The sequence below is a fragment of the Alosa pseudoharengus genome, unplaced genomic scaffold (assembly GCF_046254945.1).
Source record: "Alosa pseudoharengus isolate Yale_2024_CS ecotype anadromous, Long Island Sound unplaced genomic scaffold, YU_APseudo_1.1 YU_APseudo_1.1_scf_3, whole genome shotgun sequence".
In the NCBI taxonomy this organism is placed as follows: Eukaryota; Metazoa; Chordata; class Actinopteri; order Clupeiformes; family Clupeidae; genus Alosa; species Alosa pseudoharengus.
Window position 1 is genome coordinate 32,322,748 of NW_027468718.1, and position 16,079 is coordinate 32,338,826.

The window sequence follows — 16,079 nt, forward strand, 5'->3', positions numbered from 1 at the left end:
TGGGTCTAACCTTAGTGCTGCTAATGACTGACGGACTCGACCGACGACCTGACAAAAAAACATAGGCGCCAATCAGAGCTTCAGAGCTAAGGCTACAGATTAGCGTTAGGTGTCGCTAAAGAACTCCCGTAACTCTCGCTACTTAACAGTAATTGCGCATGACATTAATTAATCCGCACACGAGTTTTATGTATTTTTATACCGTGTATTCTCCGTGTAAATGCATGCACCGAACCGTGACGCCCGTACCGTTTCGGTTCAATACGAATACATGAACCGTTACACCCCTAGCATGTATGTATGCATGTGTCTGAGTATAATCATGGAAGGATGGGACTTTGAAAGCCTGAGAAAGATGAAGAGAGGAGAGGGTAGGGGGAAGGGGGAGATGGAAAAATGGTTAGCTTCCCGCTCAGCGGTTTGTGTGCGTGTGTGTGTGTGTGTGTGTGCTTTCCGCTCAGCGGTTTGTGTGTGTGTGTGTGTGTGTGTGTGCCTCCCGCTCAGCAGTTTGTAAAGCTTTACCTCTCCCTCTGTGTCCGAGCACCTCTGATAATTTGATAGTAACTCCACGGATGCATACATCAAACACTCGTTTGGCATTTAACAACACATCTTCTGCACTTCCTCTCTCACTCTCTCTCACATACACACACACACAAACACACATATAGACACTCATGCTTTATCTTTCGCATGCAGCCGTTTGACATTTAGAATAGCCTGATATTAACTAGGTGTGCTTGAATTTTCCCTCAATTATTGTGCTGCCACACACAGCTGTCAAATAATCACAATGACTGCTGCCAGCTGAAATTACTGTTTCTCTTATACAAAATATGTTTTTAACGTTAACATTCTTTATTTTGGCCGGGCCAGTAAAACGATCTTGCGCCCTACAAGCAGCTGAGTAGAGTCCCACCTCCGCACTTGGTGCACAAATATTATTCATCTGTTTATCTAACCCTTTTTGAGGAGAACGGGAGTTAAATAATCAAATAATCTGGATAAAACGTATCATTAATTCATTTCACTCAAACGTGTCATTTGCTTCATGTGACAGGCAGCCCATTTTCCAAGAAATATTATGCTTAAAAAGAAAAGACGATATAACCCCAGAGACAACTGAGCCACACAGACCCCTTGTTGAGAACTAGATGCTTGTGAGCGGTGTACTGGAAGGATTGCCTGTGCAACATAACTGTGGGTAGCTACAGGCAGAACATATTGGATAGATAGATAGATAGATAGATAGATAGATAGATAGATACTTTATTGATCCCCAAGGGGAAGTTCACAAGGATTGACACACACTGGCAAACAAAGCACTCTCTTTATTATGTAGTGCAAGGATTCTGCAGCATGCATTTCTGTGTGTATTTTTGCACATTTATCAGCACATTCATATTTCTTGAATTTTCCCTGGGGATCAACAAAGTATCGATCTATCTATCTATCTATCTATCTATCCATCCATCCATCCATCCATCCATCCATCCATCCATCCATCCATCCATCCATCCATCCATCCATCCATCCATCCATCCATCCATCCATCCATCCATCCATCCATCCATCCATCCATCCATCCATCCATCCATCCATCCATCCATCACCAAAGCAGGTCAAGTCCTGTGCCAGTTCTGATCACTGTTGATATGCTGCCAGTGTGAAGTCAAAAGCTCTGTCATCAAACAATGATCTGCACTTTGTGGTTATTTAGTGCTGACATTCTGTCTGTGTGTGTGTGTGTGTGTGTGTTTGTCACTGCAGTTATTGTGTGTATTGTGTGGTACCAGAAAAAGAAAAAGGACCAAATTGACTGAGCAACACAAACAACTTTCTCCTGTTTGGCACGGTTTATACAGGTTTTGTAATAGGACAAGGAGCAAGCACTCATGACATTTGTTGGAATTCAAATTACAATCCCATTAAATCACACACAATCATATCTGTCATATGGGTCTCCTCAGAGTGCGGTTTTGAAAATCACATTTAGAAAATGTATTTTTCCTCTTAATTTTTCTTTTTTTAACCCAAACATTACCAATCTCTAAAAACTAAACATCCATTCACGTATTGCACTATCTCGTCTTCACAGTAAAGAACAACACAGAGAATTTGATACAACAAATTACTCGACAGTGCAAGCAAGCAGAACAGAGAGAAAAATCAAGCGTGGACAAATTGACATATTAACACAATGAATACAAGAGGCCGCTTGCCTGATAAAGAGAAAGATAGAGAAAGAGCTAGCGAGAGTCGGCTGGTGTGAACACTTGGAGTGAACATTCTAGTCTCCACTCATTAATACACATTGGAAAAAGACACGTGACAAGTGCTTCATCACCAAATCACGTCCAAAAAAACAGAACACTCACACACATACACATTCCCCCTCTCTCTCTCTCTCTCTCTTTCACACACACACACACACAGGCACAAAATGACACGCATATGCATGCCTTGCATTGCCAGAGCCGCAAACAAAAACAACACTGTGTAAACACACACACAAACTGCAAATGCACACAAGAAAGACATGTCTTTTAGTTGTCATCTCACATCCACAAAAAGATGGACACTCCTCTTTACTCTCCGTCAAAGGATTACCTCTTCATTATGACATCATGCCAGTGATGTAGCAGGGTGATGGGTGCTCATAGCTCCAGCAGCAGCGTATAGAGTATTATTCTTATTAGTGTAAGTGTTTTTTTTTTTTTTTTTTTTTTTTTGCTTTTATTGTGATAGGATGATGAGAGACTGACACAGGAAGTCAACCCCCCCCCCCCCCCCCCCATAGTGTATTATTCTAGTTGAACGCCTGCAGCCAACCACATCACTACCACTCAGTCTTCCCAGTTCGGTTCTGAGATGACAAAAATGAGCCCCTTTCTTTAAGAGGGCTGTCATGGAATGCTGCATGAGTTCTGATTCGGTGAGAAGCGGGATTTTCCGTTTCTTCAGCAAAAGCTTGGTTCAGTGGGGAGCGAGTGACTGTAAATGTCTGTTTGGTCTTCATGAACCAGTGTTCACTCTCCATCCACGAAAGGAGATGGGGAGTTCATAAGCCTTTTTGTATAGTTTCCAGTCATGTCAAACAACAGTAAAAAACCCTTGGCATGGTGCTATGGAAGTGTTCAGGAAATGTCGATGTGTGAGTGACTCCTCTCCGTCGCCGGCGTGCTGCTGCAGTGATTGGGCAGGCTGGTGGACGGCCCGTGGACCGAGATTTGGGGCACCGTCTTGCTGTAGATGCGGCGGTTGAGGTGGATGACCGTGGTCTTGGAGGGCATGGACGACTGGCCATTCTCCGCCTGTCTCCGCTGGCAGCCAATCAGGATCAGGAAACACCTTTTGAACTGGAGAGGAGAGAGAATGAAGAAAACAAAGTGATGGTGTGGAAGTGGAAGATTGGATAATGTGAGATGAGGGTGGGTGGTGGGAGAGAGAGAGAGAGAGAGAGAGAGAGAGAGAGAAAGAAAGAGAGAGAGAGAGAAAGAGAGGAGAAAATTGAGGGGGAAGAAGGCAAGGTGCAGAATCAACAGAGAACAGATAGAGAGAAAGCACGAGTCAAGTTGAAAGAATGGGGACATGATTAAGATGGAGGGAGGAGAAAGGGGAGAGATTAAGAGAATCAACAAGAAATAGTCATTGGTTCACACAACACATACTGTAAGGGATTGTTTGGTCTGTATGGGGGACAATCAGTAGAGTTGTTTATTTTGTTCTCCAGCAAAATCAGATAATTTAGAATGTAGAACTTGGAATACTAATCCCTAAAATGACAAATCTGTTGTCCACTGATTATGTAAGGGATAATGTATAGCACACCGGTCATTATCGGTCACCGCGCGCCAGCGGATTATCCTGCTTAGTACACAAGCTACTTGCCAAAACAAAAAATAAACTCCACATGATGTCTCTTTACATGGTTACCGTTTCGTCGTGTTTTTTGCTGAGAAACAAATAATTCGCAACACACACTTCCATTGCAAGAAGTAACTGGACTACTTGTGGAGTGATATGAAAGACTCGAATAAGAAACACAAAACCCATTTTCCTTGACAGCGGTCTATTATACATAGCAACGGTCTGTTATACAAAATTATCAGACCTGAACGTTGGGAAGGCCCATTCAAGTTGAGCATTCTACAGCATTATGAAGAGCTGTGTAATAAAGCTTGGTAAAGATGCGGGGGGCTGTTTAAAGACCGCCCTAACAAACATGTGGACCTTGATCGGTCAGACTTGTGTCACTGGGGACCAGAGCAGGCATGAGAATAAGGGTTGCCTGGATCCCGTTTCATCGCTGGCCCATCTGTTTCTGTGTGCTCAGGCTCAAACCTAATCTGGGTGCGATTTTCCTCCAAAATCTCATCTGCGCTCAGAGCGGTTTTCGTTCTCGGCCACTTCCTTTTACTGCCTTGCCAGCCTCCATCAAAAAACCTTTTCTTCAAGGGCTCGTACTCCAGTGGATGTGTGGGTGATTGGTGAATATGTCCAGCTCCTTTCTCCTCCAAAAGAGCATGGTGTAGCCTTAATGCCTTAAGCCTTAATTGTAGACTTAATGAAGTCAAGTCAAGGCCCACAATTTACCTGACATCCCAGTGCTGTCTTGTCAGATACATTGTTGGTGATTTTAATTTTAAAATGAGCTTCAGATGACTCAAGTTTGCATCAAAAGGACGACATTTGAGAAAGTGCTGTCAGCCATTACATTATAGTTACAATTCTACAATAGTTGTATAGACTCTTTCAGTCTGTTTCTAAAGGATTAAATGTTCAAAAAATCAACGCAGATACATTTAAATGAAAATGACTCGGACTCAGCGTAATGCTCTACAAAATGTCATCTTTAAAACTTTTTATTTTTGTTTGTCCCCAAGTTACCATTAGCTCAGTGTTGTTTTCTCTGCCACCGGAAATGCCTTAGGAATGCACATGTTTGATTCTGCAGTTTAAAGTGTCTATAACACTTGTGTTCGTATGAGTGCACGTAAATGTCAGTGTATCAAAGTGGATATCTGATTGGTAGTAACTGTGTGTGTGTCCTGTTCTGCAGGCATCCTCCTGATGATGGCGCTGTGTGAGGAGGTCCACGTGTACGAGTACATCCCGTCGGTGCGCCAGACGGACCTGTGCCACTACCACGAGCGCTACTTCGACGCGGCCTGCACGCTCGGTGCCTACCACCCGCTGCTCTACGAGAAGATGCTGGTGCAACGCATCAACACGGGCCCCGCACGCGACCTCAGGACCAAGGGCAAGGTCACGCTTCCTGGATTCAGCACTGTCCAGTGTGACCCCTGAACTCTTTGGCTTTGAATGCTTCCTGGTCAGATCTTTGTGATTTCTTTGATAAATAAAAAAGAACAACAAAAACATCCCTCTTTGCCAGACACAAAGAATATTTTAAAAAGTGATTGAAGGCGCAATACCCAACCACATGAGATGTGGAGGGACTCTTCTAGACGGTGACGTCATTCACAGACTTGAAAGGCAGAGATAAAGCTAAATGGTCTGCTTCCATAGGAACTGGTTGCATCTACTGAACTGATTGGGGAGGGGAAGGTAAAGGGTTTCTTTTAGGTTAGCGATAGAGTTGTCTTTAAGAAAGTGTTCTACTCCTGACTTTGGTGTTTTGCTGTCGTGTCTGTGTCCTGTGAGATTGAAAGGATTAAGGGTATGTGATGACCGAAGGCAGCGAACCAAGAAAGAAGATGTCTGCAGCTGATGGGTCTGATCGTGTAGCTCAAACCTGACCTTAAATAGAACTTGGTTGCCATGGTCTGTAGGGGATGGGTTTTTGTGGTATTTTAAACTGAATGTCTCTCAGTCATACCATTTCAAACAAACACACAAACACACACACCACACTACAACACAACACAACATAACACAATGAGCAAAAAAAAAAAAAACTGCCAGAGCCCTCATAACAAAGTCTAACATTAGACTGCAGCCAACATTTCACTTTTTGTTTTCTTGCTCCAATGGCCGAGTGTCCTTTACAAGACTTTGTGCACTCTCCCTATCTGATAAGCCCCTGGCGAGCAGAAGTGCAATATTGCCTGCGTGACTGAAGCCCCTTTGGCTTGAAAAGTGCAGCAGGCCATACTCCAACTTGTTCAGCTGGCACTTTGTGTGAAAGCAGTCTCTGTTCACAGAGGGAGGAAGACCTAGACCTGTGTCTGATTTAAGGACAGGATTGTGGTCACAAAAGTGTCCAGACATGTCAAGTCCCTATGTTGTTTTAGGACATTTTGTGGACTTTGCTGATATGTTGTTATGGAGGCTCACAAGCCATTTCATGTGTCTTGATATGTTGAAAATTGCGATGGAATTATGGGAAAATTCTCTTTTAACTGAATGTCGTCCATGAGTGATGTAAATATATTTTTTTCTTTAAGAGTGTAAAGCTAACTCTCTCTCACCTGCTGTTTTAGTGTGTTATGATATGAAGTGTCCTCGTGTGAGGAAAGAGGTTTGTTCTAGGTGTTTGGGGGGAAGAAGGGAATCAACTGGAGTTTTTTTTTGTATTGCAGATGTATATAGCAGTTCTTGTAAGCATTCACTCAGGTGTACAAATCACTGCACAGCTCAACTTTGATCATGTCGTGCCAGATGTTTTTCTTTCTCCTTTTTCTCATAATCACTCTTTCTTAAAAAAAAAAAAAGACACTGACGGTAAAAAAGAGAAATCTTCAGCCTTCCGGGCCAAACCAGTGCCTGCACCAGGTGGGCATTGTTCATCTGAGGTTGGATCAGGTGTATTTAGGCCAGGTGGGCGTTGTTCACCTGAGATTGAATCAGGTGTATTCAGAGAGGAGGCACTTACACCAGCTCTACTAAATGTAGTTTTCTCAAGCCACCTCTGAGCACCAACGCTCCAGACTAATCCTGAACCCTACTGCATTCACCTTTACTTCCATTTTGTTTTCTTCCATTTCTCTTCCTTTTTCTGCATGACTGTGATGGCCAGAAGCTTGTTGATGTAATAAAGGAGAATTAGGGGTATGTGGAGATGCAGTGGTTTATAGGCTTTAGCCAGCATAGCTCCAACATCCGTCTTCCTCCGCAGAACATCCCTCAACACCCCACGTTTTTCCCCAATGGAATGCCAACAGATTGCCTTCTGTCAGTAAATGTCAGAAATACATTTTATTATTATTATTATTATTATAATTTAAAGGAGACATTTCTCACACAACAATACAATATTAATGCACATTTCCTTGAAATCTTTCTTTTGGCGTTGCTGCATGATACCTAAACTGTTCAAAGAGGACATAGCTAGGTTTAAGATTGGAATGTGGTTTCCCATGACAACAATGCAAATTCATTAAAAGTAATGTATGTCACTTAGTGACATTTATAGACTACTAAATATAACATGGTAGCAAATTCCTGTAATCCACATGCATAAACTTTTTTAGGTTGATGATACAACAAAACGACCACCTTACAAACCCTGGTCATTGACTAAGAATTACACATTTTCGTTCACTTAAGATGTAGTCCAAACAATTTTATATGTCATAAAAAACGTGTCTTTTGAGACTCGTGAAGATTAGAATTGCTGTTTTCATATGTTACTAGCATTGTTGTGATGGATAAAGTACATTTTGTAAAAAAAAAAGACAAAAAATAGTTCATTGAATTCATAATCATAGTAAAATGTGGAGAGCATGCACTTGTTAGGAGGGCTGTAAACGTTACTTCTTGATCAGTGTTCTTGCTATATGGAAACATAATAATCTTAGCATAGAAGTACTTTCACATGGCAAACCTGAAGTGGCTAGACAAGGCATACAAACCACACCACTGCTTCCACCGAACCATTACCCAACAAGGGTAGCACTGTGCCTTGCAGTGCCTGATCAATTTTTATCATCAGCTGTGTTAACCACAGTGTGTCCTGGATTTAATCTCCTCTTGCACGCCATCTGTGTTTGCCTCATTTGGACTGAAATGACACCAGGTCCACTGCTGTAGGATTTGCCGAATTTCAAAAAAGCGACTGTAGCGCAGGACACCTAAACGACTCTGTTAGATCCATTGCACTGGAACAGATTACAATTGATCGTCCTAGTCTCTTTGGAGAGTTCCCTTTACCGACAGAACAAGGGATGTAGCTCCAGACATACAGCCAGAAACACACTTGATCAAACCCAATGCCGCTATAGGCAGAGCAAAGGCGATGAAATCCTGATACTGTGCCAAATCGATTGTTTTTGTTTACTGCTGTTGTTTTGCTGTTTTGTTTTGCGGTGAATACGGTGCTGTGATACTGTAGTGACTTGGGCCAACTGCCATCTGTGGAACACTCGTGAGCTCATGAAGAGGTGACACATGAAGGGTCACTGTCCATGTTGGCCATTTAATCTACATCTAATGTACAAGCTCAGTCTCTCTCTCTCTCTGTCTCTCTCTCTCTTACTTTCTGTCTGTACCACTTAGCCTTGACAAATTGTTTTTCCTTAAACTTTCTTTAAACTTCCTTAAACATTGTTTTCCTGAGCTTACATGTGAAACGTTTCAAATACTTTAGATGAAACAAAAACAAGTCCGTTCACGCTGTAAAGCCATGGCATCTTCTGTTGATGTTGTCTCGTTTGATTTATGAAGTTCTCTTTTGTTAGACTTCAGTCAGTTTGTAATTAATAATTTTCAGGGCTTTGATTTTTTGGTTCTTAAATATCTTGTATGTTTGTTGTTTTATATTATGTAAATAAAGGGATTGCACATTGAAAAGCTGAAGTCCTTATGTACTGTACACTCACCAGGACCATGTTTATTTTTTTGTTACTACAAAAACTGTTACGTCTCAAGGACCAGTGCTTTCGTTGCAAGGTGAGGCCAACTTTATAAGACATATATAAATTACTGGAAACTATGGTGGGAGATCTTGGGCGATGAATATGTGTTTCTATGCGAAGACATAAACATAATGTTAATGACTAAAAGCTGATTTTTGTTCTTGATACTATTGCCCTAGCTTTGGTGAACCCAGACAAACCTGTAAGCAACATTCAATTTGCTCAGCAGGTCCGTCCGGAGACCCTCCCATTGAAGCTGATTTCTGAATTTAAAAAAAGTCTAGGAACCAATCACAACCACTTATCCAGCATGGGGCGGGCTTTATACGATGACAGACAGAAAAGTACAGTTAGGCCCCGGCCATGGCACGACTGGCTGGGGCACCTGCACCACATCGCTTCCTGTCATTCTTCACTGTCCTGTCATTAAAGGCATAAAAAGGCCAAAAAAATATACTTAAAAAAAAAAAGAAAAGTACAGTTAGCCGCACTGCTCATTTAGACTCTTTTACCCAAAGCAACATACAAAATGAAGAATAACATTCAAGCTACAATGCAGAGGAGATCTTAGGTAACAATTAATACTACATCAATAGATACTACTACCAAAAGAGTGCAGAAGTTTTAAGTACTAGTTGAAGCAGAATGTGGTAGAAGAAGGAGGTAGAGGTGGGGAAAATGGAAGTGCATGGTAAGTGCACAATATGGATGTTTATTTTCTTTGGAAACTGCATTTAAAACATTCTAAAAAAAAGATTTGGTAAGACTTTAATGTACAATTTAAGTTTAATTTCACTGCTGATTACACCCCTTGGACATCGGAAGTAAATGAAGGGTCCCCAAAGTCATACACAATTCTCAGTTGAGATTTGAGAGGCGGTCTGATGTTATCCAGGCTAACATCACGCTTGAGGCCGCTGAAAATCATCTCTAATCTTGGCATTAAGCGTTTTCTCAGTCATGTTCAATTTGTGCCAGCACGCTGACAATAATCATGATGCCAGTGTCTGGTATTACAATGCATGATTACACACAGTTATCAAAATGACTGCCTCTCTGATTTTCTCAATATTTATTCAGATATTAGACCAGATGGCACCTTCCTTATATCTACACTCAAGCAGGGTGTTAGAGATATCAAAATCCCATATTCCTAATCATCCACAGTGCTGTGCAAAATAAAAAAACAAATTATTTTTGGCATCATTCATATTCCACGTAGACTGTTATTTAAGTGGAAAGTTGTGTCCACACATGCTGGTGTAGTGGCCAGATAAATAATAAGGGCAGGTCACAGGGAGAGCAGGTGGAGCCACCGCTGGGCCCGACTGGACACAGCTCGGCCAAATCCTTCCCCTCCCCTATGTACTGCGAGACTATTCTAACCAGTGCTTTGGGGTCTGAGAGAAGGACACTTCCAGACTGCTTCGCATTTCCAAAAACCCATTTCTACTCTCAGCGGGATATCCCAGTGAGAGTCGAGTTTTTGCTGTAGCCTCTTGCCTCGTTCGCAGTAAATTGTTTTCTGTTTAGATAGTTAGGCGTATTCAAGGACATAATGCCCCACCTTGAGAACCTTGTTATGGGAGAACATTTTTACATTGTGTTTGTTAAAAATGACTATTGGCCAATAGCCTGGGTGTTCCCATGCTGCCTTGCGCGCAATTTGATTCACGCTGCTAAGGCAGTCTGGAAACTACCGCCCTAATTTTTACCAATCACAGAACAGGGGGGAAGGCAAGACGATGATGAGCTATGCACAGACGCATTTGATAGACATCCGTGGCACCCAATAAACGGATCTGGGCATTTTTTTCAAATACGAGAAAATGAACGTTTGGTTCCCAGACCACGTCTCATTGAGAAGTGGTGGCGCTAGCCAGGCTAATTGGCCAATATATCGGTTATCGTTTTTTGAAAAACTCAAATATCGGAATCGGTATCGGCCTTTAAAATCCCATATCGGCCAGGCTTTAGAGGAGATGGAGACAAATTGTGTGATTTAAATTTGTGATTTAAAAGTGTGATTTATTTTCGCGGAGAGGATGTACAGGACAGGTCAGATTTTGTACCGATATGTGGTATATCTAGTTTTTGAATATATCCAGATGATTAAAATGGTGCTGTTGTTGGCTCCATGTAGTTCTGTTCAATCATGTGAACTGTTGGTAATCCCTTAAAAACATCTGTCACATCTACTCTCAAAGAGCAAACCTCAGTCTCCTCTGTAATGTTTCATCCATCTAGCACTTCATTATACATGGCGCATTTTAGAGGTTTATGTTCATGATTAGTGAAGAAGATAGAGTAGCATCCAGATTACTACTACTACTACAATAACAATAATAATACATTGCACCCATGTAGTGAAATGTAATTACTCCTCCTGTGTTTCAAGAGTAGTATGAATAGGGGCAGTGGTAGCATAGTGACTAAGGAGCTGGGCTAGCATGCAGTAGCCTGAAAAGTTGTGGGTTCAAAAGTTGTGGTTGTTAAGGCACTTAACCCGGGGACAATGTAACCCCTTGTAATATATATGACATATGTAAGTCACTTTGGATGAAAAATGTCTGCTAAATGAGTACATGTAAATGAATGTACTGCATAATAATAGTACAGTATGTTTGTTACCTGCTTGTTCATGAGTATGTAGATCAGAGGGTTGATGACGGTGCTGCTCTTGGCCAGGAGTGAGGGGACCACACTAGCAACGGGTGTGATGAGGCCAGGCTGCCCGAACGTGGCCATCATGGCCACTACTCCATAGGGCATCCAGCACAGGAGATAGCACACCACCGAGGTGAGCACCATGAAGAGCACGTGGTACTCCCGCTTTCGGGCGGCGGTCCGTCGGATTTTCCCCACCTGTAGAAGAGGAGATGTCAGAGAAGATGTTTATGTAGGTACTGTATGTTTATTCGAGGAAAGATTCACAAAATAACTCTAACGTATAGCTCAGAGCTATAGTTCTAGTAAGCTATAGCTCTTATCTATCTCATCTACAGTATATGTTGTTTCTTCTTTTTTTATATCTACAGCAGACCCATATAGAAATACACTAAATACTATAGATTTAGAGATACATTAAATACCTAATACTATATAGAGATACACTAAATACTGAATACTATATACAGATACACTAAATGCTAAATACTGTATAGAGATACAATAAATACTAAATACTATAGAGATACACTATATAGAGATACACTAAATATTAAATATAGAGATACACTAAATACTAAATATAGAGATATGCTAAATACTATATAGAGATACACTAAATATAACATAGTAGCAACAACGGGGCAGCCGTGGCCTACTAGTTAGCACTTCGGACCTGTAACCGGAGGGTTACCGGTTCGAACCCCGACCAGTAGGCACGGCTGAAGTGCCCTTGAGCAAGGCACCTAAACCCTCACTGCTCCCCGAGCGCCGCTGTTGATGCAGGCAACTCACTGCGCCGGGATTAGTGTGTGCTTCACCTCACTGTGTGTACACTGTGTGCTGTGTGTGTTTCACTAATTCACGGATTGGGATAAATGCAGAGACCAAACTTCCCTTACGGGATCAAAAGAGTATATATACTTATACTTATACTTAATACTATATAGAGATACACTTAATACCAAATACTATGTAAGGGATAATGGCCGCCAAAGTATCCTGTTATACTGAATTAATGGACGAGGGCGAGAAGCAAAGAAGTTGCCTCCGTCCAAGTCCATTAATTCCGTATAACAGGACACCTCGAAGGCCATTATCCCGCTTATCACCCGGTTGCCACTATAGGCAATAGTCATGCCTTTAACACGCAAAGGAAACAAGCGGTTACGTTTAAAAAGAATCTATAACAGCGATTGCATGGACAGTTAGCTTGTTTACAGTTGATTCCATTGTTGCAAAGCCTGCTTTCAGGCTCAACCGTCGTCCTACTATGGTTGGTATAGTTACCATTCATAAGCATTGATATGGAACAGGGATTAAACTTTTTTTACCAGATCTACTTCATAGGTGTCCTGTTATTCAGAATTAATAGCCACCCCACCAGCCAATCAGAAAAGAGTATTTCTTCTCTTCGGGTGATAAAGAGATATACTAAATACATATAGAGATATCCTAAAGGGCAGCTATGTTTGTTCTCAGGAGGATTATTAGTGAGCAACGCAGCACAGCTTGAATACCCACTCACCTTCACTGCACCTTCCTGTTGTCCCTGCACAAGTCCTCGCAGAAACATGAATTGTTCATTTAATTGAGAATACATGAGTTTTGTGCCACATTGTGTTACTTTAAACATCCCACATATCCCTCACCAATGCTCTACAGACCTGTTTTCATTCTCATAATTTACACTCATTCACTTTATTTAGCTTTAGTTGACTTTATTTAAATACTTTACACAGTATATGTTGTTGGGAGGGTTCTGCTTGAATGTTTCTATGATGTATGAGTACATCTTGTCAAACTACTGAGGGTGTGAGTCACTCTCCATCAAGGTGTGTGTGTGTGTGTGTGTGTGTGTGTGCGTGTGATATATAATGAATGTGAGTTTGTGTGTGTGTATTGTGTGACCACATGAGACAGTGGTCATTCAATAAAGACAACTCCATTATAAATGCCGAGGCATGTCTCTGGGACCATGAGAAGGTCAGTGGCCAAGTCAAGTGATGACATTGCGGCTCCATGAAAGCCATGCTATATTAATGTACTCCAGTATCCTCCTGCAGTTTTAACCACAGTGAATCAAAACATCAACACGACCTTCAGCTCAAGGGCACACAAGCAGGCCCACATATCATCCACCGTTTCTAACACCACTGCCAAAGGTCTCCTACGTGAAGCAGAGGACTTGTATCATTGGCTTAGGAAGGATAAACCAGAGGTTAGAGGTGCATCATCTGTATTCAGAGGGAATGTGTGAATGTGCGCCTCCCTCTATTTCTCTCTGCTTGTATCTATGACTCCCTGCATGTCATGGCATTTGTAATTTGCTTACTTCCAAACTGCAGATTTCTTTACCAAATCCATTATGAAACACCAAGATATAAGACTCTGTATATAATGTTCCACTACCTCAGTAATGGGAGTTATTTTTATGTAAACTCCATCTCATATCTCTCTATATACAGTATATCCACATCTGACAATACAGTATCTAGTAAACTTAATCTATCCAATAAAGGCATACACTAGCTTTTATTTGCATGACAAGACTTATTTAAAAATAAATAATCAATATAATAAGATTATCAATTTGACTAGATTGAGATATCTGCACATTGATGAAGAAATATAATGTGAGAGGGTAATTATGTGCACATTTGTGTGGTGTGAACAGGTGTTTAACAATAGTTTGAACACAAGCCTTCTGGAGAGATGTGGTGCTCTGTGGCAAGTAATCATATTCCCACTCCCACTACATATTCTTTCAGACAAGGAACTAGTGGCTGCCTGGCACACACAGGTACTTCTTTGCCAAATGTCATAAGTTTGGAAACTTTGTATTGAAATGTCCTCTTTCAATACAAACATGCCTTACGTTTAACCAGATCTGCGCAGCACTGATTCGATTGAACACGCCCGTTGATACCAGACCAGGAAGCCATGGAATTTCCTCCCTACAGATACAGGTCTTGTTATAACCTCTCTGTACACTTTCAAAGTTTATAATATTTCGGTCTGTCTGTAGAAACCCTCACCAAACTACCACAGAAGTGTAATTATATTGGAGCATTGTTAGAGGTATAAAATAGCGACTTGGCACCTTGCCCTGTTAGCATCACTGTAAGCCCATTCAGTGACAATGCAAATAAATGGTCTTGCTCAAAATGCCACCAATTAACATAATTTTGCTCTCAATCAGAAGTTTGAATTTGTTAACTACCGTAAATAGACCCTAGGTTGCTTTTACTCCAGAGTTACACTTTAAATGATGGAGGGTGATCTTACATTTGATCACAGGAGGTGCATGGGGGTTGATTTGGAAATACTGAGAAATTATTTCTAGTGAAGTTGCAATTTTGAAGAAAGTGAAAAAAAAAGTGATTTTTAGGTATATTAAAGTTATCGCACAAATGTTGAAAGGAGACAGAGGTCCGATTATGATTAAGATTATGGGATTGCTTGATGCTTGCACTGCTCCAAATAATGAAGGCTTTATCCATTACGGATGGTTTGAAATAATGATAAGGATACACAGGGGATTCAAATGAAAAAGGATTGTCATTCAAAGGGATTTCTTATCTGAGTCCACATTTTCAGGGAGGATCTGACCAACAAGTTTGCTGTGTGAGATGTTTACGATGAGGGTAGAGAGACATAAACAAGAGCAGCCAGTGAAGATGAATTAGATTCAATAGATTGCCAAGAGGCTGCACCGGCACCAGGGTCTTCATATTGCCAACGTAATATGGGGCGAATGTTACAGGCTCAGCAATATGATAGGAAATCTAGAAGAGCCGTGCCACCAGAATATTTGGGTTGTGTTACAAGACTTTTCCGAGCTCTGGCAGATATAGTTCCGGATAAATTATGACATAATTCCATCCAGCCTATGAAAAAAAGACTTTGGAATAAACAAGAATACTTTGAAAAAGATATGTGAGTTTTTGGGAGTATGAAGATTTTTTACAGAGTTGATTCGGCCTGCTACAGACAATGGAATAGTTTGGCCCTGCTTATACATGGCCTTATATGGCTATACGGCTCTTCAGAATGGCAGTAGAACGCTCCATTAACTTGAATGGGATTTCCCAACATTCTACCGTAAAATATATTCATGCAAATACTGCTGAAACATAAAAATGACCGCTGTCACTGGCAATGGGTTTGTGCTTCTGATTTACATCTTTCATATCAGTCCGCAAGTAGTCCAGTCACTTCTTGCAATGGAACTTCATTCAAAAGTAAAAGCAGACGGTTGATCAGCTCTGTTCTAAAGACTGTTTGATTCAAGTTCAGCGTGTGTTGCAAACTATTTGTTTCTCACCAAAAGCCACAATGAAACAGTAACAAATAAATGTAAATGTAACATATTAATGACCCTGTCTGGTTCGCCCTGACTAATTTTCCTGATAATGACCAGCATTCTATACATTATCCCTTACATATATCTCTTGTAGTGTGAGCGCTAAAGCATTCCGATGCGTCACGGACAATGGGAGTTCTAATGAATGTGACATTGGCAGTCGCGGAATCTAAACACAAGTGGTCAGCAGTGTCTTTGTAAACAGTGACGTGTCTTGGCTGACCACC

At 41.3% G+C, this 16,079-nt stretch overlaps 2 protein-coding genes across 2 annotated transcripts in view; one reads left to right on the forward strand and one right to left on the reverse strand.

Annotated features, from left to right (window-relative positions):
• st6gal2a (ST6 beta-galactosamide alpha-2,6-sialyltranferase 2a) overlaps window positions 1–8,754 on the forward strand; it is a 76,413-nt gene extending 67,659 nt beyond the window's left edge. The window contains exon 7 of the mRNA XM_076264052.1: window positions 5,063–8,754. Coding sequence (XP_076120167.1) covers window positions 5,063–5,310 — 248 coding nt within the window. The 3' untranslated portion in view covers window positions 5,311–8,754. The remainder of the gene's footprint in view (window positions 1–5,062) is intronic.
• The window catches only part of tmtops2b (teleost multiple tissue opsin 2b), a 29,451-nt gene continuing 16,506 nt past the window's right edge, over window positions 3,135–16,079 (reverse strand). Inside the window, exons 3-4 of the mRNA XM_076264053.1 lie at window positions 11,451–11,684; window positions 3,135–3,359 (exon numbers count right to left, since the gene is read on the reverse strand). Of these exons, the coding sequence (XP_076120168.1) occupies window positions 3,138–3,359; window positions 11,451–11,684 (456 nt within the window). The 3' untranslated portion in view covers window positions 3,135–3,137. The remainder of the gene's footprint in view (window positions 3,360–11,450; window positions 11,685–16,079) is intronic.